Source organism: Sapajus apella, unplaced genomic scaffold (assembly GCF_009761245.1).
Source record: "Sapajus apella isolate SASKATOON/1434 unplaced genomic scaffold, GSC_monkey_1.0 scaffold49, whole genome shotgun sequence".
Lineage (NCBI taxonomy): Eukaryota > Metazoa > Chordata > Mammalia > Primates > Cebidae > Sapajus > Sapajus apella.
The window spans coordinates 1331088-1357327 of NW_022436989.1; the positions used below are offsets into that span (position 1 = coordinate 1331088).

General features: G+C 60.1%; 1 protein-coding gene across 1 annotated transcript in view; it reads right to left on the minus strand.

Annotated features, from left to right (window-relative positions):
* Nucleotides 1-24541, minus strand: part of WNT9A (Wnt family member 9A) — a 26115-nt gene extending 1574 nt beyond the window's left edge. Inside the window, exons 1-4 of the mRNA XM_032242093.1 lie at nt 24401-24541; nt 3628-3884; nt 2598-2860; nt 24-565 (exon numbers count right to left, since the gene is read on the minus strand). Of these exons, the coding sequence (XP_032097984.1) occupies nt 83-565; nt 2598-2860; nt 3628-3884; nt 24401-24495 (1098 nt within the window). The 5' untranslated portion in view covers nt 24496-24541 and the 3' untranslated portion in view covers nt 24-82. The remainder of the gene's footprint in view (nt 1-23; nt 566-2597; nt 2861-3627; nt 3885-24400) is intronic.
* Nucleotides 24542-26240: the final 1699 nt, after the last annotated feature.

Sequence of the window (26240 nt, forward strand, 5' to 3'; positions counted from 1 at the left end):
CACTCAGCCTTGCAGGTGGAGACCCTCCACGCCGTGTGCAATGCCAGCACCCCAGGCAGCAGGGCTGGCGGGGCCTGGGGACTCAGCCCTTGCAGGTGTAGACCTCCTCACGCTGCGTGCACTGCCGGCACTCCACGTAGCAGCACCAGCGCACCTGGCACTGGCAGGGCCTCGTCACCACCCGGCTCTGCGTGTTATGGCCACGGCCGCAGCAGATGCTCTCACAGTTCTTCTCACGGTGGCACCTGCGGCCAGCAGTGCCTGGGGAGAAGCGGCCGGCCAGGCAGAAGCTGGGTGAGTCGTCCAAGTGCACAAGCTCCGGAGTGCGGGGCAGGGGGTCACCACCACCCGCCCCCGAGACGCGGCCCCGGGGTGGGGAGATGGCGCCTGCCTCGCCCGCAGCCTCGTTGGTGGTGCTGCCCACCTTGAGTGCCGTCTCATACTTGTGCTTCAGGTGCTTGCCCACCTCGTGGAAGGGCGCCAGCTGCCGCCAGCAGGTCCGCACCGTGCAGGAGCCCGATACGCCGTGGCACTTGCAGGTGGTCTCCACCCCGGCCTTGATCACCTGGCAGGAGGGAGCAGGAGGGAGGACAGCGTGAGGGCTGTGCGGGGGGCCCAGTGAGCGGCCCCCGCCCCTGACGCCCCGGCGGACCCCGCACCTCTGCCCAGGCCACCACTGCGCCTCTCACATCCAGCTCAGGCTCCTGGCATGCAGGGCCACTCTGCCTCCTCCAGGCTGCTGACTGCCCGGGACAGAGGCTCCAGGCACCTCAGCCCCCAGGGTGGCCGCCCCTGCACCTCCACGAGGGGGCTCCTGCCTGATACACACCCTGCATTGGGGGCTGCCCTCGACAGGGGCTGGACCTTCTGTCCCCGTGCTCATAATCCCAGTCCCACCCAGACTTCACGTCTGCTCTCAGCACAAGGCTCGCTAGACAGGTGAGGACAAGCGTGGCCTCACCCAGTGGCGTATGAGAGAGCTGACCGTGACCTCCCTACCCCTAGAATCGGGAACCAGGTGCTATCACGTGCAGACGCGGCCCCCAGCCCACCAGCGCTCTGAGTCAGGATGCTGGGAGGCCAGTGCAGGCACGGCAAGAGCAGGGAGGCCCACACTGCAGGGGAGAGAGCCCCTTATGCCTCTAGAGAGGGTCCAGGCCGGCCCCAGAGAGGGGTGCACCCCTCACCCACGGCAGGGAGGGCCAGGTACCCACAATCCATACTGGGGGCTGCTACAGAAGCCTGGCTGGGTCTGTCCCCTCCTGGGACTTAGGGCCCCACCTGCAAAGATGGCCTGGTGGGGAGGCCCCTTCCCAGGTGGGACCCGAGCCAGGCGGCTCAGCTCCCAGGCCAGCAGCCCCCAGGAGGGCTGGCTCAAGGAGGATAAAGACATGGCAGCCGCCTCTGGCCGGCACCCGAAGAGTCACCTTTAATGATGCTTTGCAGAGAAGCTGGGACCAATCTAATTAAAATGTGGCTGACCCAGGCTCTGTGGAGCTAAGGGCTCACCCTCCACGTTCCGCCTACTCATTCACCTCTTACAAAGCGTGAAGAAGGGAAGGGGTCAGGCACAAAGGAAAAGAAGGAGCCTTGCCTGAGGCTTGAATCCACTCTGCAGCCTCTTCCCTGCCCACCAGCCATCCCAAGAAGGCATAAGGAGGCACAAGAGGCCCAAAAAAGGGGGGCTGATCCTTTAGAAAGGGGGCGACTGGGTATTCGGACTTCTCCACAAGTAAGGCTCAGAGCAGGGCCGGCTCTTATTACCTCGCCCTCCCCAGGCTGAGGCTCCACATTCCTGGCCTGCCCAGCGAATATGAAGATGAGGGCAGGAGGGAGAAGCGCCCCTCAGCTTCCAACAGAGGTGCCCACCCTGCCCATCCCTGCTCAGGGACTGCGGAGATGCCGGGGGCTCTGTGCGGAGTGGGGTTACAGGTCCAGCCCCGGCTCCTCCAGACACGTAGACCTGGGCACTGAAGGGCTGCAGGCAGCCACGGTCACCCCGGGCCAGCTACGGCCGCAGCCAGTGCCCTCCGCCTGCCGAAGGGCTCAGGAGAGAACTGATTCCTTTTACCTCCAAGACTTTAGGGCAGGATACTGTCCCCCAGAACAGAGGCCTGGCCACGGAGAGGGCTGCTGGGAAGAACTGGACTCGCCCACTTGGGTGAGTGGGTACCATACCCTAGCCCTTCCCTGGGACCCCCTGCCCACCTTGCCTACCACCTTGGTCTGTGGGGGCATGTCTTCCTCCCACCAGTCTTGGAGACAAGCCTGCTGACTGGCTGGCACATGAGACCCACAGTCCCATGATCCTGGTTAGACCGCCTAACCAGGAAGACCCTCCTGGGGCCCCATGGGGTCCAGGAAGACACGGGGCACCCCTCCATGGCTAGTGCCCTGTTTGGTGGGTAGGGAGCCATATGGGCATGAGAGGTTCCAGGGCCCTGGCTGGCACTGTACAGCCTCCATCCTCCTACAGGGAACACTCTGCTATGTGCCACCCCGGCCTGCAGCAGCCCCACCTCACCCCACCCCACCCCCATGACGCTCTTTCTGGCCCTCCCCTCCCACGCGCCAGCCCCGCGCCCCGCCCCACTTGCCTTCACACCCACTAGGTTGTTGTGGAAGTCCACACGGGCTCGCAGATCCTTGCTGGACCGCCGGCCCAGGAACTCCTTGACGAACTTGCTGCTGTACTTGAGGTTGTCCCCGCAGCCCCCCCACTGCCAGGCCTCACGGTTCTCCAGGTCGGGCGCCTCGTCGCAGGTACAGCGCTCCATGCGGCCCGCGCTGCACGCCTTGGCCAGTGCGTGGGTCAGGCCGGCCGAGGAGATGGCATAGAGGAAGGCGGTCTCCTTGAAGCCTGCGGTCGGCAGGGGCGGGTCAGTGAGCTCCCCCTTCACTGTGCTGAGCCAAACCACCCCAAGGGTATGAATCCCATGTGGGGGCTCCAATCATCTTTCCTGGGGCTGCACTCGGGACAGGATGTGGGCGTGCCCCAGGCGCAGGGCTGGCTGGGCTGGGGAGAAACCAGAGCCGTCTTGGCCACGGCTCCAGGTCCGTGGTCACAGTCCTCGTCGGGCCTTGAACCTCCCAGCCTCATCATGGGGCCCCTGGTAAGCTCTGCCTTGCCCTGGGCCTCGGGTCCCCAGTTTTTAAACGAGCTGCTGTGCTGCAGTACGGGGGCACACGGCTGCAGCCCCAGCTACTCCCAAGGCTGAAACAGGCGGTGGAGAGCCCCTGGGAGGGGGTGGGAAGAGCCCCAGGTGGGAGGGTGGCTGAAACTAGGCGGTGGAGGGCCCCCATGAGGGCGGGAGGGGTGGGAGGAGGGTCTGCACAGGCACAGCCCACTGGGCACTGGGCCATCTGGCAGAAGCCAAGGGCTATCAGGGCAGCCCGGGGCAGCCTGGGTCCCTGTCAAAGGCCGAGCCAGCATATCCTGGCCACCAGCAATGACTGTGCCTACAGCAGCGCAGGGCAGGTGGTGCCCAGAGAGGTCAGGGGCTACTCTTTCCTCTGGCAGGAGGGTCCCCAGGAGTGCAGCCCAAGAGGGGCCTCCTGAGACACGGACGAGGCCTGGGCTGCCACCTCTGCCCCGGCCTCCCTGAGGGCCGGGCCGGCCACACTCACCTCGCTTGAGCAGGCTGGCCCGGTAGCGGCCCTCCAGCGTGCAGTTCCAGCGCTCAAAGCGGAACTGGAACTGGCACTCCAGCGCGCTCATGCTCACGGCCTCCAGCAGCGTCTCTGCCACGCCCGGGTCCCGGCGGCACATGCGCCGCTGCTTCCGCTCCAGCTTCAGCCGGTCGCAGGCCTTGTAGTGCGCCTGGGCGGCCGCCTCGGGCTCCAGGGTCAGTGGGAGGACAGTCAGGGGCTCGCTGCCTGTCAGCCTGGGCGCGGAGAGGTCAGTGTGAGCCCGGCCCCGGGAAGCCCTGCCGGAGCCGGGCCAGGTGTCTCGGTGGCCAGGGGACAGGGGACAGGTGTGACCATCCACGGGCGAGAGGGGCACAGAGAACCCAGGATAAGCCAGGCAGGGGAGGGGGAGGGACACCCACGGCCCCCACTCCAGCGAGCATGGTCTCAGCAACCGCAGGGCTGACTCTGCTGCTGACTCCACCCCCACAGTTTCAGGGAGTCTAGCTGACTCTGGGCACACTGGACGGACGAGATCCCCACAACACACACATACGTAAGAGGACAACCCTACCCAGAACTGTGGGCAGGGAGGAGGTTCTGGAACCTGAACCCCAAGCTATGCCTGATGGGCATCTGCCACACCCTCCATCCTCTTCAGCCTCAGCTGACCCACAGGACCCAGCGTGAGGTCACCCGCCCCCCGCCATGACCCGCTGGGATGTCCCCCGGTCCTGTGGGCCCTGCAGCCTCCTAGCACTCCTACAGTCTGTGCAGATATTCTCAGGGTCCCCTCCTCAGTGGCTCAGTGTGTGGCACTGAGAAGCTGGCTCTCGGTTCCCTCCACTCCCCTCACCTCCCCAAGCCCGGACATCCTCCTTTGCAGGACAGACCCCAGCTAAACCATCCCTTAAGCCACCCCTGAGGGCCTCTGAGCTAAGGCACACCACCCTCATCTTTACACGAGGCCCGAACCGCCCCAGCACTGAGGACACACCCCCAACCTCCACTGCCCCGGGCACCTGGCTCCACCCCGCTGGGTGCCTGATGTCGCCAGGCCGCCGCTGCTGGGCTCACTGCACAGGCTTCCCTCGCACCCCACCCTGGCCCAGCCCAGTCCACACTGAGCCAAGGCCGCCCAAGCCCCGAGCCCGCCCCATGTCACCTGTCTATCCTGGGACTGACTGCCCAGGCTCTGCAGCTCTGTGTCAGACCTGCCAGCCCAGTGTCCCCACACTGAACGTCAGGGTCCCCAGGCCCCATGGGGAAGGCAGGAAGGACCGGCCAGTCTCGGAGCCTAGACGCTGCCGTGGGCTGACGCTGGGAGAGGCCTGGGGTGAGGGAAGGAGGCAGTGCACAAGGTCCCCTCGGACACCCTCAGGGTCAGGACAGGAGCACCGGTGGCGCTGTGGGCATCCATGCACAGATGCTTCCAAGTCCCAGGTCCAGCGATGGGCTCTCCCAGAACAGCTGGGCACACAAAGCCGGGCAGGGATGGGGGGCAGGCTAGGGAGCAGGGCCAGGTGACCTGCACTCCACACACGAAGGCAGCTTGCAGGCGGGGACCTCCATCCCCAGACGGAATGCCACAGCTGTGCCCAGAATAGCTCTCAGGACGACGACAGCCTCCCACCTGTGCCTCTCCCCAGGCCTGGACCTGCCAGGACCCACAAGCCCAAGCCATTGTCCCAGAAAACCCCCAGAGCCAGGCTGGCACGGGCCCTCCACAAGTATGGACGGGGGACAGGGAGGCGGGAGCTGGAGGGCGCTAGGAAGGGGAGGGGGAGGGGAGGAGAGGAGGAGCCCCATCTACCAGAGCCAGCCCTCCCTCCCTGTCAATGGGGACTGAGAATATCAGCCTGCCCTGCCCCCTCCCTGTGACCCACCACCTCGCCCACACTGGTCAGGGTGAGGCCGGAGCACGCCGGGGCACTGAGAACTGGTTTGACGGTGACAAGCTGAGTCCTCCAGCCTTCCCTAGGGCGTCCCTGGAGCAGGTGGACAGCAGGGCAGCAAGTGTGGCTGCACCTGGAGACTTGCTGGGCCGCTGCCCTCCCCTCCGGCCCCAGGACACCCCTCCATCAGAGGCAGCTCTATAAACGCAGCCGCAGGGGACTGACCCTGATCCAAGGCCAGGCAGGGTGGGCTGTCAGCACTGGCAAAAGGGTGTGGAGGGACAGTGACCCCCACCCCAGGAGCCATGGGGGACGGCCTGAGGCCCGAGGGCGACGTGGTTCCCTGGAGTAGTCACTTCGTGCTGTGCTGCTCTGACCACGCCTTCTTAAGCCCCCGCCGCTCACCTCTTCCGCCCCGGGTGGCCCCTGCCCCATGCCCCCTTTACTGTCAGGGTGGGCTCAGCATTGGCCAACCGGGGGAACTCAGAGCCTCGGGGGTTGCAGGTCTGAGGATTAACAGGCAGACAGGGCCAACGGGCATACTGGGGAGCATGACGGGTGATCTCGGGGCGTGAGCCCAGCAGAGGAGGCCCAGGAAGGAGGCCCAGACCCTCCTGACAGGTGCGGCTCTCAGGACAGGAACCTGCCACAACGGCTGAAGAAGGGAGGTGTGGTTCCCAACACAACCTCAGAACTGGGAGGCTTTCTTCCAAGACACTCAGAACCCAGAAGACACTGAAAAGCAAATACATTTGACTACTTAAAAGTATAAAAATCAGGCCGGGCGTGGTGGCCAATGCCTGTAATCCAAGCACTTTGGAGGCCAAGGTGGGCAGATCACCCAGGTCGGGAGTTCAAGACCAGCCTGACCAACATGGTGAAACCCCGTCTTTAAAAAAAAAAAAAAAAAAAGTAGTATAAAAATCTCTGCATGGCAAAAACAAAACAGAGACGGCGCAAAGTCCAGAGACCAACTGATGAACGACACCTGAGGCAAACCCTGCAACTGGCATCCAGACCAAGGCCCGGCGCTGTGCACACGTGTGTGTCTGTACGTGTGTCTGGATGCAAATCTCTTCCTATAAACCAATAACAAACGAACCGAATGAAGACCGACAGTGAGTATAAACCCACAGGTCAAGGGAAGGAAACCAACTGGCTCTTCAAACCCATGAGCCGACACTCAGCCCCGCTCCAAGACGTGCTGTGTCTGCTGTCCCAGCCGCTCCGGAGACCGTGACAGGAGGGTCCTTTAAGCCCCAGAACTGGAGAGCAGCCCAGGCAACAGAGCAACACCCCATCTCAGGAAAATATATATATTATATAAATAGATACATTATGCTTCATTAATTAATAAGCACATATCAAACGTGATGAGAATATTGTTAAAGACACGGGGAGACACTTCCATGGCTGGAATTCCAGACCGACATATAACCCACCGCAGGGCTCTGAATGTTTGCATCTTCCCGACATTCATATGCTCAAACCTAACACCATCGAAGTGGTGGCATTAGAGATGGGGCCTCTGGAAGATGATTAGGTGGTGAACAGGATTATGTCCTTATAGAGTCCAGACTGGGCGCAGCGGCTCACGCATGTAATCCCAGCACTTGGGGAGGCCAAGGTGGGAGGATCACCTGAGGTTAGGAGTTCAAGACCAGCCTGGGCAACATATTGAGACCTGGTCTTTACAAAATATTTAAAAATTAGCCAGGCACGGTGGTGCATGCCTGTGGTCCCAGCTACTCAGGAGGCTGAGGTGGGAGGACCACTTGAGCCTGGGAGGTCAAGGCTGCAGTGAGCTGTAGTTAAAACACTAATAAAACAAAAATAAATAAAAGGGGCCCTAGAGAGACCGTTTCGTGAGGACACGGTGAGGAGGCACTGTCCATGAACCAGAAAGTGTTCCCGCCAGACACAGAATCTGCTCCACCTTGACCTTGGACTTCCAGCCTCCAGAGCTGAGCAGCACGCTCCTGTGTCTGCAGGCTCGCAGGCTGTGGTGTTTCACCGCAGCAGCTGCGTAGACTGAGACGCCCGCCAATTCTCTTTCTGGAAGCACAGGCTGCATGCGCACTGCACCTTCCCGGCACACCATTCAGCGCAGCCTTGTGACAAGAACGTGCTGGAGATGGCAGAGCAGCTGCGAGCGTGGGACCCACACGCTCCGTGGCATGTCACGTGGTCCGTGAGAGGCAGCACCGATGTGCATCCACGCCGAGTCGCCCCGGGCGTGCTCAGAGGATAAGCGGAGCCCAGCAGCGTGTGGATAAGCTCAGCAAGTGCTGCACGTGCATGCACGTGTTTGTGGCTGCACTGGACCAAGCAAAGACCCAAGATGGAGGAAGCGCGTTCTTCCACATAGCTGTGAGTTGTGCCGGTGCACGGTCTATTTAGAATCCACGCAGCTCATGCCACACTCAGCAAATGGTCCAGGCCCGGGCCCAGGAGGTGGGGGCTGCAGTGAGCCACAGTCATACCACTGCATGCCAGCCTGGGTGACTGAGTGAGACCATCTATAAACTAACAAAAACCAGCTTGCATCACCCCGGTTTATATGAAGGTGACAGCAGCTACCCTGGTCTTGTTCTTCACCTTCAGAAGAATGCTTTCAACATTTCAGCATGAAGCCTGACGCCCAAACACCGTTTCAGGCCCCAGAGGCACCTTTGGTTCTTTGTTTGCTAAGAACCTTTAAAATCATAAGTGGGTCCGGGCACAGTGGCTCACACCTGTAATCCCAGCACTTTGGGAGGCCAAGGCGGGCAGATCACTTGTGGTCAGCAGTTAGAGACCAGCCTGGCCAACATGGTGAAACCGTGTCTCTATTTAAAAAATAACAACAAAAATTAGCCAGGCATGGTGGCGCAGCCTGTAGTCCCAGCTACTCGGGAGGTGGAGGCAGGAGAATCACTTGAACCTGGGAGGTGGAGGTTGCAGTGAGCCAAGATAGCGCCACTGCACTCCAGCGTGGACAACAAGAGTGAGGCTCCATCTGAAAAAAAGAAAAATCCTAAGTGGATACTCAATGTTATCGAATGTCATCCCTACATCTTTCGAGGTATGACTCCTCTCTCATCTACTAAGGTGAGAAGCTACAGAAACTGGCCCACGTTCTGTAGAAGTTTGTCTTTCCAGGCTCAACCTGACCAGGACAGGCTCCATCCTTTTCCACAGGGCTGGATGTCTTCTGATAGTGTCTTCCTAGGATTTTCACATCTGTGTGTGTGATTTCCTTCCCGCTGAGTTTCAGTGCCTGGGTGAGGGGTCCTCTGTTTAACTTTCCTGGAAGAGTTTATATCAGGTGAGAATTGTATCTTAGCTGTTCTGAAGAACTAGCCATGACGCCAGCTAAGGAGTGAGCTATTCTCGGAAAAGATTTCCTTTCTGATCCAGTTTTTCTTGTCTTTCTGAACAGCTTTACTGAGATACACAGGCACACCTCGGAGATGTTAACGCTTTGGTTCCAGACCATCACAATAAAGAGAAGGTCACAGCCGGCACAGTGGCTCACGCCTGTAATCCCAGCACTTTGGAAGGCCGAGGCAGGTGGATCATGAGGTCAGGAGTTCTAGACCAGCCTGACCAACATGGAAAAACCCCATCTCTACTAAAATTACAAAATATTAGCCAGGCATGGTGGCACACGCCTGTACCCTAGCTACTGAGGAGGCTGAGGCAGGAGAATTTCTTGAACCTTGGAGGTGGAAGTTGCAGTGAGCCGAGATCACACCACTGCACTCCAGCCTGGGCAACAGAGGGAAATTCCATCTCAAAAAAAAAAAAAAAAAAAAAAAAAACAGAGAGAGGAGGTTATATTAAAGCAAATCACATGAGTTATTTGGTTTCCCAGTGCTTCTCCAAGGCCTGTGTACACTACAGTCTACCAAGTGGGCAACGGCATTATGCCTAAAAAACACTAAGAACACTTTAGTTAAAAACACTGGATCAGGGCCGGGCGCGGTGGCTCAAGCCTGTAATCCCAGCACTTTGGGAGGCCGAGGCGGGTGGATCACGAGGTCAAGAGATCGAGACCATCCTGGTCAACATGGTGAAACCCCGTCTCTATTAAAAATACAAAAAATTAGCTGGGCATGGTGGTGCGTGCCTGTAATCCCAGCTACTCAGGAAGCTGAGGCAGGAGAATTGCCTGAACCCAGGAGGCGGAGGTTGCGGTGAGCCGAGATCGTGCCATTGCACTCCAGCCTGGGTAACATGCGTGAAACTCCGTCTCAAAAAAAAAAAAAAGAAAAAAAAAAAAAAAAACACTGGATCACTAAAAGGCTAACCATCATCTGAGCTTCACTGAGTTGTCATCTTTTTCTGGGGGGAGGGTCTTGCCTCCATGCTGGTGGCTGCTGGTGGTCAGCATGGTGGCTTCCATGGTGACTATGGAAATTTCTTAAAGCAACGCAGCTATGAAGGCTGCCACCCACATCGACGGACTCTCCCTTTTATGAAAGGCGTCTCTGTAGCCGGTAATGCTGTGTGATAGCATTTTACCCGCAGTGGAACTGTCTTCATGATAGGAGTCATTCTTCTCAACCCCTGCCACTGCTTTATCCGCTCAGTTCCTGTCAATTCTAAATCCTTTCTTGTCATCTCAACAATGTGCACAGCATCTCTACCAGGCATAGACTCCATCTCAGGAAACCACTTTCTCTTTTCTTTTTTTTTTTTTTCTTTTTTTTTTTTGAGACAGAGTCTCACTCTGTTGCCCAGGGTGGAGTGCAGTGGTGTGATCTCAGCTCACTGCAACCTCCGCCTCCCACATTCAAGCAATTCTCGTGCCTCAGCCTCCTGAGTAGCTGGGATTACAGGCGCCCACCACTACACCCAGATAAGTTTTGCATTTTTAGTAGAGATGGGTTTTCACCATGTTAGTCAGGCTGGTCTCTAACTCCTGACCTCAGGTGATCTGCCTGTCTTGGCCTCCCAAAGTGCTAGGATTACAGGCGTGAGCTACCATGCCAGGCCTAAGAAACCACTTTCTCTGTTGATCCATAAGAAGTAAGTCGCCGTCCATTCACGTTTCTCACGAGGCTGCAGCAGTTCGGTCCCACCTCCAGGCTCCACTTCTGACTCTAGTTCTCTTGCTGCTTCCCCACATCTGCAGCGACTTCCTCCCTGAAGTCTGGCACCCCTCAGAGTCACCCATGAGGGCTGAAATCAACACCTTCTGAACTCCTGTTCATGCTGCTGTTTGACCCCCTCCCATGAATCATGAATGTTCTGAAGGCATCTAGAATGGTGACTGCTTTCCAGCAGGTTTTCAATAGACTTCCCAGATCTGTCAGAGGAATCGCTGTCTATGGCAGCTGCAGCCTTATCAAATGCCTTAAATAGTAAGACTTGAACATCGAAATGACTCCTTGATCTATGGACTGGAGATGCATGTTGTGTCAGCAGGCATGGAAACAGCATTTATCTCCTGGCACATCTCCGTCAGAGCTCTGGGGTGACCGGGACATAGCCAGTGAGCAATAATACTCTGCAAGAATCTTTTTTTCCGAGCCGTGAGTCTCCACAGTGGGCTTAAAACACTTAGTAAACCATGGTGGGAACAAACGTGCCATCACCAGGCTTTGTTACTCCATTTCTAGAGCACAGCCAGAGTAGATTTGGTGTGATTCCCAACAGTCCTAGAACTGTTGCAATGGTAAATGAGCATTTAACTTTCACCAACTGCATGAGCCCCTATCAAGAGAGTCACCCCGTCCCCTGAAGCCAGGCACTGACTTCTCCTCTCTAGCTATGACCATCCCAGATGACATCTTCCGGTAGAAGGCTGATTCACTTGCACTGAAGACGTTGTTAAGGTGGCCCCTGGTCAGCGGTCTTAGCCAGACCTGCTGAGAACCTGCTGCAGCGTCCCCATCAGCTCTTGCACGTCCGTGTTACAGAGATGGCTTCTTTCCTTAAACCTCACGAACCAACCTCTGCTCGCTTCCACCACACCTTCTGCAGCTTCCTAGTCTGTCTCAGCCTTCAACTTCATGAAGAGGGTTGGGGTATTGCTGAGGTCGGCCTTGGCTGAGGGGAGTGCCGTGGCTGCTTTCTCTACCCACACCACTCACACACTCCCCCGGCAGCGGTAAGCCTGCCTCACGGTATCAGGTATGTGTTTACTGGAGGAGTACCTTCCGTTTCCTTCAAGGCTTCGCATTCTTTCACTGCTTGGCTAACTGAGGCGCAGCTTCCAGCCGGCCGTGGCCCTGGACATGCCTTCCTCACTAACCTGAATTGTAGTGACCCCACTCACAGCCTCAGGCCACCAAACAGAGCCCAAGTCGCAGGCTCCGGTCACGGCAGAGCCTGGGTCACCCTCTGGCTCTTTCCTCCTCCTCCTCTGGAGATTCCCTCCATGCCCTAAGCCCTCTGAGTTGGCGAGTTCTCTCCCCTCATGTGACATTCTATATCCTCCGAGTGTCTCTTACAGGGAATCTTAATTAGCCCCTAATCACACCTCACTTAACGCAGCCTTACACCTGGAGCAGTTCATCTCCTAGGGTCTAGGGCCTCAGTTTACCCTCTTGTTTCACCCTTTCTGCTGACCACACGTGTGCTGGTTTTTCATCCTCTTTCCTCTTTTGGGGTTTGTTGTTGTTCCACATTCTCCTTCTGCTCATCTGAAGTTGACATAGTCTATTTTGTAATTTCCACGGTCACCTTCAACGCTATACCATGTGTCTGTGACCTGCCCAAACTTCATGCTGGTCAGTGCCTTCTCTACCCAGGCAGCACGGGGCCAGAGAACACATTCCCTTTGACACTCCCACCCTGAGTTATGTGCTATCGCGTGTTTTAGCCCCATTTGGGGGCCCAACAAGAGCCTGTTTTGTCGGTCAGCACTCCCTCCATGGCACCTTCAGAGCCCACGCTCTGCCCTCACTCCTTCCTGCATCTTGGGAGGCGGCAGGGCCTCGGCTTCCTGAGGTTGGTGCCAGCTCGGTGGTGTCCTCACACCTCATCTGTATTCTGCTTTCTCAGATGGCTTTTATGATTCTTTGTCTTCAGTGTTGTGACTTTTTTTCCCCATTTTTTAAATTTCTTTTTTTTTTTGAGATAGAGTCTCGCTCTATTGCTCAAGCTGGAGTGCAGTGGCGTGATCTCAGCTCACAGCAACTTCCACTTCCCAGGTTCAAGCGATTCTCCTGCCTCAGCCTCCCCAGTAGCTGGAATTACAGGCACCTGCCACCACACCTGGCTAATTTTTTTGTATTTTTAGTAGAGATGGGGTTTCGCCATGTTGGCCAAGATGGTCTCGAATTTCTGACCTCAGGTGATCCACCCACCTTGGCCTTCCAAAGTGCTGGGATTACAGGCATGAGTCACCACACCTGGCCACTTGTCTAACGTTTTGGTGTTTTTAGTAGAGACGGGGTTTCACCATGTAGTCCAGGTTGGTCTTAAACTCCTGACCTCAGGTGATTCCCCCCACCACAGACTCACAAAGTGCTGGGATTACAGGTATGTGCCCCTGTGCCCAGTTTTTTTGTTTGTTTAAGGCGTGGTCTTGCTCTGCTCAGCCTGGAGGGCAGTGGCTCTACCTCAGCTCACAGCAGCCTCCACCTTCAGAACTCAAGTGATCCTCCTTCCTCAGTCTCCCAAAGTGCTGGGGTCACGGGCATGAGGCACTGTGCCCTGCCTGCTGTGCTCTTCCAATGTGTCACGTTCCAGCGAGATTTTTACTTTCTGCCTGCGAAGAGGCTGGGCTTCTGGAATCTTCTTTACAGCTTTATTCAGTTTTGGAAAACGCTCTTCTCCCCTCATCCATACCAGCCCTGCTCGGCTCCCGCACCCTCTCGGCCTCTGGCATAGCCTCCCCGTGCCATCGAGGTACGCTGCCCTCTGTCCGCCACCTCGCCGCCTCCCCGCTACACTCCGGGTAATCTATTCCGACCTATCGTCCTGTGCGCTAGTTCCCTTCAGCTGTTTCTAATCTGTAAAATCAGGCCATTACTTACTTTTTTCCCCTCTAGCTCTATTTGGTTTCTCCAGACTTGCTGGGTCAGTCTTTGTGGTTTCCCGAGCCTCGCAGCCATCCCGAGTGTCTTCCTTCCTGAGGCGCAGCGAGGAGAGCTGCTGGCTGAGGCTGTCTTTTAGAGCCCCCCCCGCTGTGTTTCTGTGCAGGCCTGGTTAGCTCTGACCCCGGCTACTCACTGTACTTGGGAACAGCTGGCAGGAACAATTTGAAGCAGAGGATAAAGGTGCTACAGTACCCTTAACCCCAAATGCAAATGGCGTCCCCACCAACCGTGTCTAACAGAACCTCAGATGGGCCTTAGGAGGAATAAGAGGCTTTGCAGAGATCACTGAGATAAGAATCTCAAGGCAAGACCATCCCAGACACGGTAGGCCCTGAAGCCAGTGGAGCCTGTCCTTACAAGAAAAAGGAGAGCCCGGGTGCTGCGACTCATTCCTGTAATTCCAGCACTTTGAGGGGGGCTGAGGCGGGTGGATCACCTGGGGTTGGGAGTTCGAGAGCAGCCTAACCAACATGGAGAAACGTCGTATCAAAAAAAAAGGAAAAGGAAAACGGAGAAGACACAGAGCCGGAGGAGAGGGCCATGTAAGGATGGAGGCTGGCGTATGAGGATGCGGGTGAGCCTATGAGGATGGGGGCGGGGCATGAGGATGGGGGCGGGGTGTGTGAGGATGGGGGCGGGGTGTATGATGGGGGCAGGGCGTATGAGAATGCAGGCGGGGCATATGATGGGGCGGGGCATATGATGGGGTGGGGCATATGAGGATGGAGGTGGGGTGTGTGAGGATGGGGCGGGGCGTATGAGGATGGGGCGGGGCGTATGAGGATGGGGCGGGGTGTATGAGGATGGAGGCGGGCATAAGGTGCAGCTGGGAGAGGCAGGAAGGACCCTCCTGTCAAGCCTCCAGAGGAGCTCAGCCCTGCAGACGCCGTGATTTCAGACTTCCGGCCTCCAGACCAGAGGCAGCAGTCCTGTTGTTTGAGGCCAGCTGGTCTGTGGTGTCTGACAGCAGACCCAGGACGCTGGCACAGATTTGGAAAGGGTCTTGTGTGCACACTAGCCCAGCTCCTAAGGCCTGCAGTCCCAGAGCCAGGCCACCCAAAACACAGCACCAGTCCAGGGCTGGACCACGTTGGTGACTCAGGCCTCTGCACACACATGGTGACTGTGTCCTGCCCTGGGGGCCACCTGGGGCCGTGGGAGGGTCTCCTCTGAGTATTCTCTCCTGAGCGGGCCCTGGCCTTTACCACGCAACCTCATCCCATGAGACCAAACGGACTTCACACTTTCTTGTACAGCATCTGTTCCTGCTATTTGCTATTTCTCGGGATCCCCGTCATCCATCCAATTCATCAGCTCCTTGACAGTTATAAAGTTAAATATACACGCGCACACACACGCACACAAAGACAATGACACACCCACACAAACTCACACACAGACACACCCATACATACAGACACACATACATACACACAGACACCCATACAAACCCACAAACCCATACACACACAGGCACACACACACAGATACACCCATACTCAGACGCATGTGTACATACACATAAACACACACAGATACACCCATACACACCCATACCAAGCCATAAACCCATACATACAGACAACACTCATACACACATGGAGGCACACCCAACACATACACATGGGTATACCCATACACAGACACACATGTACACACACAGATATGCCCATACACACAGACACATCCATACAAACCCATACACACAGACACACACATATACATACGTACAGGAATGAACACACCCACACAAACCCCACACACACAGACACATGCATACACATAGACACACCTATACAAACCCATACACCCAGACATACACATACACACATGCACAGGAACAAACATATCTACACAAACCCCACCCACACACACAGATACACCCATACACACATGCATACACACACACATGCACACACCCATCCAAACCCAAACACCATACATGCACACACACATATACCTATACACACATAAACATAGACCTGCACATACACATAGACCTGCATGTACACAAACATATACCTGCATGTACACACATAAGATCCATGTAAAAATCCAGGTGTAGGTGTTTCGAGCAGAAAACCCTCTGAGTTTCCTGGGCCTGTGTCTGGAAACGGGCATCTACGTGCCAGCGTCATCTTCATGTCCTAAACAACCTGGTGAGTGTGTTTTTGACTCCGCTACACCAGCAGGAGACTGAGGTTCAGAGGATTAAACAGTGTGACCAGCTGTGCAGCCCATGAGTGGGGAAGCAGGGGCTGGGACCTGAGAGCGGCCTGTGACCCGGCTGCACCCCTGCCAGCCCCATGGCAGCACCAGTTCACGGCTGCTGTCCCGGTGAAGAGCCTGGATGACGGCTGCACGAGACACCCACACCCTCGAGCCCCGGCCACCTCCTACCTCTGGCTATGATTCCAGGTGCAGCCACGCAGGAGGACACAGGCCAGGTGGAGAGAAGGAAGACGGCGCAACACCCACACGTGGCTGTGGCTGCGGCTGCCTTGCCACAGAACAGTTCCACACTGCAGACAGGAGTGGTGACCTGGCCACCTCCTTGAGCCCTGGAAGCTGGCTGGGGTGGTCAGCACTGATCCCTGCAGAACCTCCGCAGAGACCATTCCCTAGCCCCACAGGGAGCTGAGCTTAGCACATACGGTGCTGAGTCTGAGTGGGGACAGCCCCTGCTCCTTGGGCTGGGCCTGTCGCTGCCATGTCCTGGCTGCTTGGGGATCGGGCCACCCTTGGAGGACCCAGACACTCAGACACTGCCCTGGGCCTGAGGGTAGCCAAGTGGGCCTTGTCCCCAGAGGCAGCCCGAGACACACAGGCATGGCCACCCTACACTGCCAGTCCGCAGAGCCACAGGCTCCTTCCTGCTCTTAGCACGATGGACAGGAAGTCCTGTGGAGGGAGCTCACATCCCCAAGCAGGCCTCCGACCTCCCTGCCTCCCGCCAGCAGGCCCGGCGAGAGAGAAGCTGCAGTTCCAGAAGCCACAGCGCCTCGCCAGCAAAACCTCAGTCCTGCCACATAGCGTTTAATTTCTGTGTGAAACAAAATCAAAACAAATTCTAGCACTGAGAAACCGGGGCTGAGATCAACCTTCCACCCTCCCCGTGGTCTGCAAGTAACCCCAGCCCCAGCCCAGCTTCCAGCCCAACTCCCCATTCGGGGCTGCAACACCTCCGGGGCCCAGCCATCCGCAGGAGCAGGCGGGGCACATGCCACAGGGGTGCCGGTGCAGGTGAGGGGGCTCCAGTGGACTGCAGCTCGGCTCACCCAACGCAGTCCCTAAGGGAGGCGGGGCTCCTGGGGATGGAACACCCATGACACCCGACAACCTCCACTGCCCTGACACCAGGTGCCCACCAGGCCAGGCGTCCTCGGGCCTGACAGAAACACCCCCTACCCTGCTGAAAGCTCCAAGTCCCACAGCAGCCCCTGGAGCAAGCTCTGCCCTGCCTGTGTCTGTAGCACCCATGGGGTCCCCCAAACCAGACCATGGAGGCCAGCCCAGCTCCCCCAGTCCCCGAGGGCCACTTGAGCTGACTGTTCTTTTCTGGGGCAAGGCCCTGGACCCCAGAGGGGGCCCCAAGACAGGCAACGCAGGCTGCACACAGGACCCCTGGGAGGAAGGTGAAGAGCAGAAGCTTCTGTGCTCAGTGACCACAGCCCCCATGGCCTTCCCAGACAGCAGCAGACCCACACAGCTGCTCAACTGGTCGGAAGGACAGGGAGAACCATAGGACCTTCCAGCAGCCACCAGTGTCACCTCCCACACCATCATCCCCTCTGGAGCTCACTCCCGTGGCTGTCATGGAAGGGGCATCCCAAAGTCCACCTGGCTCTCCTCCCCACCCCATAGTGACCCCAGGGCTGCAGCCTCTGTCCCCATCTGGCCAGGAGGGATGCCGGCCCTGACATTCTCCAGCTCTGGGAGGCTCCAGAAGCAGCTTCTCCCGGGCCAGACCTCCAGCCCACTTCCCCTGGCTGCACCAACCTCAGGTATCGCTAAGAAAAACAAGCGCAGCCTGCGGCTTGCCTGTTTCCATCGTCCCGTCCGGCCACCGGTCCTGAGGTGCTGCGGCTGCCAGCTGGACAGCTGGGCTTCCTCCGGCGGGCAGCGGCACCCAGCCAGCCACGACCACGCCGGGAGGGGGACAGGCTCCAGGGAGGGCCCAGGCTGCAGGTCACGAAGCCAGAGGTGGCCCAGTGCCACCCAGGTCAGCGGGCACAGTAAGACCGTCCCCATCCACCTGCCACCCTGCCCGGCCTGGCCCACATATGTGCTTGAAAATGACCCCTGAAGGAAAACCAGGTCACATCCCTGCTGAGGCTGCGCTCCGCACGGCTGCTCTGGGGCGGTCATCAACACGTGGCCCACCGTCCACACACAGGAAGCTGCAGCAGCCTGGCGGCCAGGTTGGCACTGCGCCACGTCTGACTGCAGCTGTAGACACAGCCCTGCCAGAGTCAGGGTCCCATAGGAACCAGGGCTGGGCTGTCAGGTGAATGAGTGACACAGATCCTCCTGGCAGGGGGAGCTTGGGCTTGAGGGAGTCTTGGGCTGAGGGGTGCACAGAACGCAGCTTGGAGGAGACCCCACGGGACCCTCCTGGCCAATCCCAGAGCTGTGACCAGGGAGGGAAGGAGGCGTCTGAGGAGACCCCACGGGACCCTCCTGGCCAATCCCAGAGCTGAGTGACCAGGGAGGGAAGGAGGCATCTGAGGAGATCCCCCGGGGATCCTCCTGGCCGACCCCAGCGTTAGGTGCGCAGGTAGTGAAGGAGGCATCTGGCAGTCACTGGGCTTCATGCAAGAAGCAGCCGAGGGTCAGGTGAGCCCTGGGGCACAGGAGAAATGGCACTGCTGTCCCCCCAGGACCTCACCTGTCCCTTGGGGTCAGCCCCATCAGAGATCAACTTCCAGCCAGAAGGCTGGGGTCTGGGGAACCCACACCTGTGGCTCACCTTCTGGGTTCGGAGGCCTGGCTCAGTCCCCAGTCCCATGGACGCTCCTGCAGGGGCCGCCCTACTCCCAGACAACTGTGCCGATCCTGACCCCGCGCCCAGCACAATGCACAAAGGGAGCCCTGGGATCAGGCGGGAGACCCACGGAGGCCTGTCGACAGGTGCTGCTTCCTGCAGCCCCACCCTCCCCCAGCCATCACCTCCTCCCCTCCCGCCCGGGGCCCAGAGCATGGGGAGGAATCTGTGCCTGTGCACTCCTTCCTAGGGGAAGAATCACCCACACGCTTCAATGGCCAAACCCCGGAGTGGGGCACCCGCAGCCTTGGGGCACCCCAGCAGCCGTCGGGGGGTCCGAGGCCAGGGTGGGCACTGGGGCGCCTGCAGCCAGCAGCAGGCAGGAGCGAGATGAGGCCAGCTGTCTCCCCGTCCAGACGGCCGCCAGCTGTGTGCAGGACACCTGCTCCCTCAGCTGTGGGCAGCCAGGCGCTCCTGCTCCGTCCTTACCACACACCCTCCACAACCTCCAGGGAGCCGGGACCCCAGGCGGGTGGGGCAGGGAGGGGCTGGGGGTTCCAAGGCCCTTGGGCATGGAGTGGGAGGGAGGAAGGGCCTCAGAGCCGGCAGGGGCCACCAGGCTGCCACTCCAGGCCCTCCCACCTGTGGCCCCACTGGCTGGGAAGCTGGCCACCTGGGTCCCTGTGCAGGCCATGGAGGTCCCAGGCCAGGAGTCCTAGAGAAATGCCCCCATTATCCACTGCCCCGTCCTCTCCTCTCCATGTTGAGAAGTCCCCAGGGAGCCCTGCTGTTCCCCAGCCCACCCCCAAAGCCCTCTGCTGAGGTCTGCCCCACCGAGCCACTTCCATGGTCTCTTGAAACAAGGCAGCCGCCTGACCCCTTTCCTCCCCGCCCTCCTGGCCTTCCAGAGCACTCTGTGTGGCCTTTCCTCCTGAGGCCAGGCCCCACATGCTTCCTCGGGTGTCCTAAGTGGTTGGGGGGTCTCCAGGACAGCACCTGCCCAAACCTAAGCCTGTGCTCTCAGCTACTCCAAAGCCCGTGGCCTGCAGTACTCAGAGCACCCAACCCGGGCCCCAGCCAAGGGCTTCCCCAGATGCCCCCTTCCTGCCAGCCCCTTCCCAGGGTTCTCCTTCCCACCACACAGCCCTCTGATTCCACACCTCAGGCCCACCCCTCCTTCTCTGGCACCACCAGAGACCCGCAGGTGCCCCTCATCGAGGCAGCCAGCTGTGCCCCAGGCCTGGTGCTCAGAGAAGCAGAGCCATGGGACCAGCCAGGCTTGCCTCACCCACAGCCGGCAGCCTCCCTCTTGGACCCTGTGGGGTCTGACATTGGCACTAATGTGGGAAACACGGCCCCTCCCCTCACCCTCGACAGCAGCTTCTCTGAAACCTCCTCTGCCTGCCCCTGGGCACCCACAACTGCCCCACACCAGGCTCTAGGAAATGGGGGACGTCCTGGCTGCCCCCACGCACCCAGTGTGGCTGTCAGGGTGTGGCTGGCTCCTTGTGCAGGGGTAAGAGTGCCCACAGGTTCAGGGGTCGAGAGGCGAGGTTCTCCTCAGTCCAAGGAGAGATCCAGAATATGGAAAGAGCTCTCATAACAGGAGAAAGACAAGCAGCCCCCGCTCACTAAAAACAGGCAAAGGAGCTGCAAGGACATTCTCCAAAGAAGACCCACGGCCCATGAGGTCAGGAAAGGGTGCTAGCGCCACTGGCCACCTGACAAACGCAGTCAGAGCCACACAAGGTGCCACTCCATACCCACTAGGACGGCCGCAGGAGAAAATAGAAAACCAGCGTCGGTGACGAAGTGAAGAAACGAGCCTTGCGTGCTGCTGGCGGAAACGTCAAATGCTGTGTCTAGAGGGCAGTTTGGCAGGCCTCAAAAACCTCAACGCAGGTGGGGAGGGGGGCTCATGCCTGTCACCCCAGCACTTTGTGAGGCCAAGGCGGGAGGATCACTTGAGCCCACGAGTTCAAAATCAGCCTGGACAACATGGCAAAACCCTGTCTCTACAAAAAATAAAACTTAAAAAAATGAGCCAGGCGTGGTGGCGTGTGCCTGTGGTCCCAGCTACTTGGGATGCTGAGGTGGGCGGAGGCTGAGCCTGGCAGGTGGAGGCTGCAGTAAGACTCCAGCCGGGTGACAGATCAAGACCCTGTCTCAATAAAACAAAACAAAAACAAAGACATGACGGGCAGAGTTCCATGTGACTCAGCAGCTCTGCTTCTAGGTATGTACCCCAAGAACTGAAAACACACACGACTTCACACATCAACGCTCACAGCAACAGTATCCATCAGAGCCGAACGGTGCACATAATCCAGATGAACGTCAACTGATGAACCGGCCAAAATCTCTGAGATTCATCCAGTCGGGTCTAACTCAGTGAGAAGGAGGAAGGCACCGTGACGCGTGCGACAGCGGTGATGCTGAGTGAGGGAAGCCAGGCGCGGAGGCCACACCGCATAGGATTCCATTTCTAGGAAACGCCCGGGACAGGCGGACCCGTGGAGACAGAACGCAGACCAGTGCTTGCCAGGGACTGGGGGAGGGGACAGCAGCGACTGCCTAATGCGCATGAGGTTTCTGGGGTGAGGAAAACGTTCTGGAATTAAATAGTGGTAAGAGCTGCAAGGCCCGGCGCGGCGAACGAGGTACTCAAAACCACGGGGATGTGTACTTTAAAAGGGTGGATTTCACAGGACGTGAGTTACATCCAATAACAAACAGCCTCCACCAGGCCTCGATTCACAGTGGTCACTCCCTCCAGCCTGGCCTCTGGACCAGTTCTAAGCACCTTCCAGTCCCGATGGCTGCCTCTGGAGCCACAGCCGGGGCACCTCAACAATCCCTCAGTGCCAGCCTTGCTCATGCCTCTTCCAGGCAGGCCTCCAGGCTACTGAGGCCCAGAGAAGGGGACAAGCTGGCAGGGCCCGGCCTCCCACCATCTCGGCCCCCAGAGTGGTCTGCAAATGTTTCCTGAGTGATGTCATCTGCAAGGCCACCACCACAAAACAGCCTCAGGGCCTTTGGAGAAGAGCCCCCGTGGGAAGCTGCAGCCCTTGTCCAAAGCCAGCCGGGACCCCTAAGGAAAAGGCCACAGTGCCAGGGAGCCAGGAAAAGGGGCGGGGGTCCAAGCCCCGCTGGGCACCAACAGCCCCCAGCCCCAGCCCCAGCCCCGACACCACATCCAGAGCATGTGGGCCCAGCTGAGGAGCAGCCCCAGTATCTAATCCGGATCCACTATCTCACCTGAGACCACAACCCAGCAAGAGTGGGGCCAGAGGGGCCTCCCAACGGAGGACAAGCCATGTCCTCAGGCCACCCCCAGACCCACCCTCTCGCTGCAGCCTCGGGAGAGGGTCTGAGTCTGCACCCCAAGCCCTCCCCATGGCCTCGGGCTGGCCTCCCTGCTTACCCCTCTGTCTAGAAGGGCTTGGGGCCAGGCCAGCGAGGAGGCATGGGGACACAGCCCTGGGATAACCAGATGGAAACTCCACCTGCTAGTCAGTCAGAGGTGCAGGGCCAGGTCAAGGGAGCCTCTTCCCCACAGGGGGTCCAGCCTTGTAGACAGAGGCCTCCAGGAGGACAGCGGGCACTGGCCAGGGTTGGGTTGCAGCTCAGGGAGGGGGTAGGGAGGGCTCCTGTGGGCCCACATGACCCTCCCCCGGGCCAGCCTCTCCCCTCCGGGTTCCTGGGCTGTAACTGGAGCCGCGTTCTTGCCCGGGAGCCTCCGTGCCAGGCAGAGCTTTCAAGAGGGGGAGGGAAAAAAAGTCCCTAGATCCCAGCCCCTTCTCCCTGCTCCCTGGACTGGAGCTGGGGAGTGCCACTCCAGCCCCGCCTGGCTTCTAATGCCCTGGGCCACCCCTGCCTTCGCTGGGCCAGGAGCCACAGCCCCAGACCCCAACCAGCAGGAGAGGCCTTTCTCAACACAAGCCAGCCTGCAGCCCTTTGTGCCTCTTCCCCTCCCCAGCCCAGCCTCAGGAGCTGACTAGAGCGGGGAGCCTGGCCTGCCCTGACCCAGGATGCCTACCCAGCCCCTGGTTCAGGAAGGCGCTCACTCTCCGTCAAACAGAGTCCTAGCCGTCCTCTGCAATGCCAGCTGTCCCTGAAGGCTTTGCCCTCTGGACTTCCCACATGGCGGCTACATGGAGAACTGCCCTCAGGACAGGACTCAGGAATCCTCCCTAGATGGGTCCTTTGGAGCCAAGAAGCAGGGCCCAGGGAGCCTGGCAAAGAAGCCACCACAGCATGAAAGCCTTTGCTGTGTGCCGGGCACCAGCCTGGACTCACTGTCTGCAAGAGAGCGGAAAGGCACGCACACACCTAAAGCAGCAGAGCCCCTTGACCTCCTCCAGGGCGCAAAACCCAGAGACAGATCGGAGAAGGAGAGGCCAGGACCCAGCCCCACCCCATCGCCAGGAATCGGATCACAGCAGGGACAAAGCCGCTGCAGCCCAGACAAGCCCAGGGTGTGTCCCGAGCCCAGGAGCAGAGCCTCCGCTGGGCCGGAGAGCAGGGAAGCACAGCTGGCTGGCAAGGCCCCCGTGACTCACCGCGGACCTGTGGCCCTCCCTCCTGCCCTCCCGGGTGAGGCTACGGGCTGCACAGATGGCGTGCCGTGGCGTGCCAGCCCGGGCCCAGGGCCGTACCCACAGTCGGAGCCAGGAGAGGGTTGCGGGTGGGGGCCCCAGGGAACGGAGACACCGAGCTGACCCTGGAAGACGACCCAGAAGAAAGGAACGGAGAGAAAAAAGGGGGAGAAAGAAAAACACAAAGGGAAAGTTTCCCATGAAAATATTTTATTTTCTTTGAGAACAGGATACACCTGCAGGGCTCCTCGGCCCAGGCGGCCTCTCCCCGCCCTGGCGGGTGCCAGATTCCTGGACCAACGGGGCCCTCTGCCGGCCAGGCCGCCGCGCGCCGGCGCTCAGGCCAGAGGGCCGGGAACAGGTGACCGGCGGAGGGCGGCGGCCCAGGGCGCCCAGGTCGGGGGCTGGGATCCGAAGGCCAGCCAGGGCTCCCAGGGGCGGCGCCCGGGGCAGAGGGGGGAGGGTGGCGGGGAGGCCGGGGGCGCTGCCTCGCACGGTGCCACTCTGCACCTCGGCGTGCCCGAAGCGGAGAGAGGGTCCCCATAAAGGTCGCTGGGCTGGGCATCCCCGGCCTGGAGTGGGGAAGGAAAGGCAGAGAAACGCGCCGACAGCCCGGCAAAGCGCCGCGGCAGACACGCGAGCACGGGCAGTGACACCGCGGGGCGCCCCGGCCGGGCCCTGCGCTCCAGGCCGGGTCCTACAGACGCGCTCCCGCGGGCAGCGGTCCGCGCCACGGCGTCAGAAGCAAAGCGCAAGAAAAACAAATTCCTCCAGCTTGGAGGGTTTTTTTTTCTTTCTCCCTTTGGGGCTCAGCGCAAGGAACATCTGGATTTTGTACGTATTTTTGTTATTGTTAAATTAACTTCTCGAGGAGAGAAAGGGGGGGAAGCTGCTAGGTGGGCGATGGGCTGCGGCCGAAGACTCGGGCTCCAGCCGTTTGGCAAGGACAGGGCGGCCCCAAGAAGCCAGGACCTGATCCCAGTCCCTAAGCGAGAGGCAGTCCCGCTCACCGCCGCGGCGACCACGACGATTCCGCGGTCACGGAGGACCGCGACCCCGCGCAAGCCCGACGGGTCCGCCCGCCTCTACCGTGCCCCGCCGCGGACGGAGCGACGCGCGCGGCAAACAAACAGCGCCAGGCAACCCGGCGGCCCCGCCGCGCCCCGGCCCGAGCCACCCCGGGTGCCTCGGGGACTCCGGCGCCCCCGCCCCGGCCCTGCCGCCCCCGCCCACCCGAGCGCGCCGGCCGCGGAAGGCACCTACCCGAAGTAGGCGGCCGAAGGGCGCAGCGCGGCGAGCAGCAGCGTCAGCCCGAAGGCCGCGGCCAGCCAGCGCGCCAGCGGGGGCCCATCCAGCATCTTGCCGCGCCGCGGCGGCCGACCATCGCGCTCCCAGCTCCGCGCAGGGCGCGCCGCGGCCGCCGCCGTCTTATAGCGCCCGGAGCGCGGCCAGCTGGGCCCGGCCCCGCCCCGCGCCCGGGAGGGGATCACGCCGGCGCCGGGGGCGGGCCGAAACCCGAGCCGCGCGCGCCCGCCCGCCCTCCGCCCCTCCTGGCCACGCGGGGCCCCGGCCGCCTCTCCCGGCGCGGGTCTCAGGCGCGCCCCGCCCGCGGGGACGGAGGAAGGAGGGGCGGAGGGCGGTGGGAACCGAGGGCCGGGCGGGCGAGATCTTGGGGCGACCGCCGCGGGACTGCATTGGGGGGCCGGGGGCGGGCACCGGGACGCGGGTAGAGCGTCGGGGGCGCTGCCGGCGGAGCTTGGGGTGGCCCCGGGGGCGGTACTGAGGGGGAGGGGAGGGGAGGCGTTGGCGGCCGGGCTAGCTGCCGGCGAGGCTCCAGGCTGGGACAGTCGGGGATGCCGAGGACCCGGGCGTCTGCCCCGAGCTGGGCGCTGTGGGGCTGTTCCTGGGGAAGCCTGGCGAGGAGGAGGCGGGCCCGCTGGTGATGCCTGCGCCCCTTGCGCCTGCTGACCCCCGCGAGGAGCGGGGCCAAGGAAGCGCTCCTCCCTGTTGGGCACGGTGGCTGCTTTGGGCCTAGGGATGAAGCGACGTGGCCTGTTGGGGCCGAGAGGTGAGTCGCTCTACCTTTTGGGGTCCTGGTGCTCTCCCCATTCTTAAACTGTGAGAGGGGAGCTAGCAGCCAAGACACTGCCACACCAGCCATCGGGCGACGCCCTTCTCCTGTTTCCTGGCCGGGACTGGGGAGAAGGAGGACTCCTGGGGTGGAAGGTGCACGCCCAGGCAGCTAGAAGGGCAGAGTCGCCGCCCAGAGACTCGTCCCCGCTGCTGATGCGGATTCAGAGCTGCTTCTGAAGCAGGATGGTGTCAGAGGACCCAGTGCAGGTGCACACGTTCTAGACAAACCTGGGGGTGGGTCCAGAAGGCTTTGAAGTTCTTTGGATGAGGCCTCTGTGCCACAAAGCAAGAGACACAAGAACAGGTTCCGATCCAGGCTGGTGGTGGCATGTCATCCACCTGCCGCCTGCAGACCCTGGTCAGTGCAGGGTGGTGCCGCCCACACACGCCAGGCTGCCAAGACCAAGAACACTGATGGCCAGCAAGCCTGCCGGGCCACGTGCTGCAGGGGCCTCAGAGACCTGGGCTTGGGGGCCAGCACTGCCCCTGGGAAGGAAGGCCTCTCTAGACAGGGACCTCTGCGCCTGCAGGGGCTGATTCTGGCACAGTGACCGCAGGACCCAGGGGGAAGAGCAAATGCCCTGGAAGGCTGTGAAACCTTGCCCATCAGCGACCTGACTGTGGTCAGCGACCTGACTATGGCAGTGACAGGTGGATATGAGGGATCCTCAGAAGAAAACAAAGGAGAAGATAAGAACAGCAGAAAATGGCCCCCACGAGGGTTCTGAGCCACCCTCACCACCCCTTGAGCTCTTGGCGCTGCTTCCCTGGGATAGCCTGGCCACGTGGGCCACCCTGGTGACCATGCCCTTCCTGAGTCTATCATGGCCAGCTTGCCACGTGAGCTCCAGGTGCATGTGGGGCAGGGCAAGGCTGGGGCAGGGAGGAGACCGGGCCTGGGCAATCACTCCCTCTCGGGGCCTTGGTTTCCCCATCTGAGACCCATCCAACTCCAGTGAGAGATGGCTTT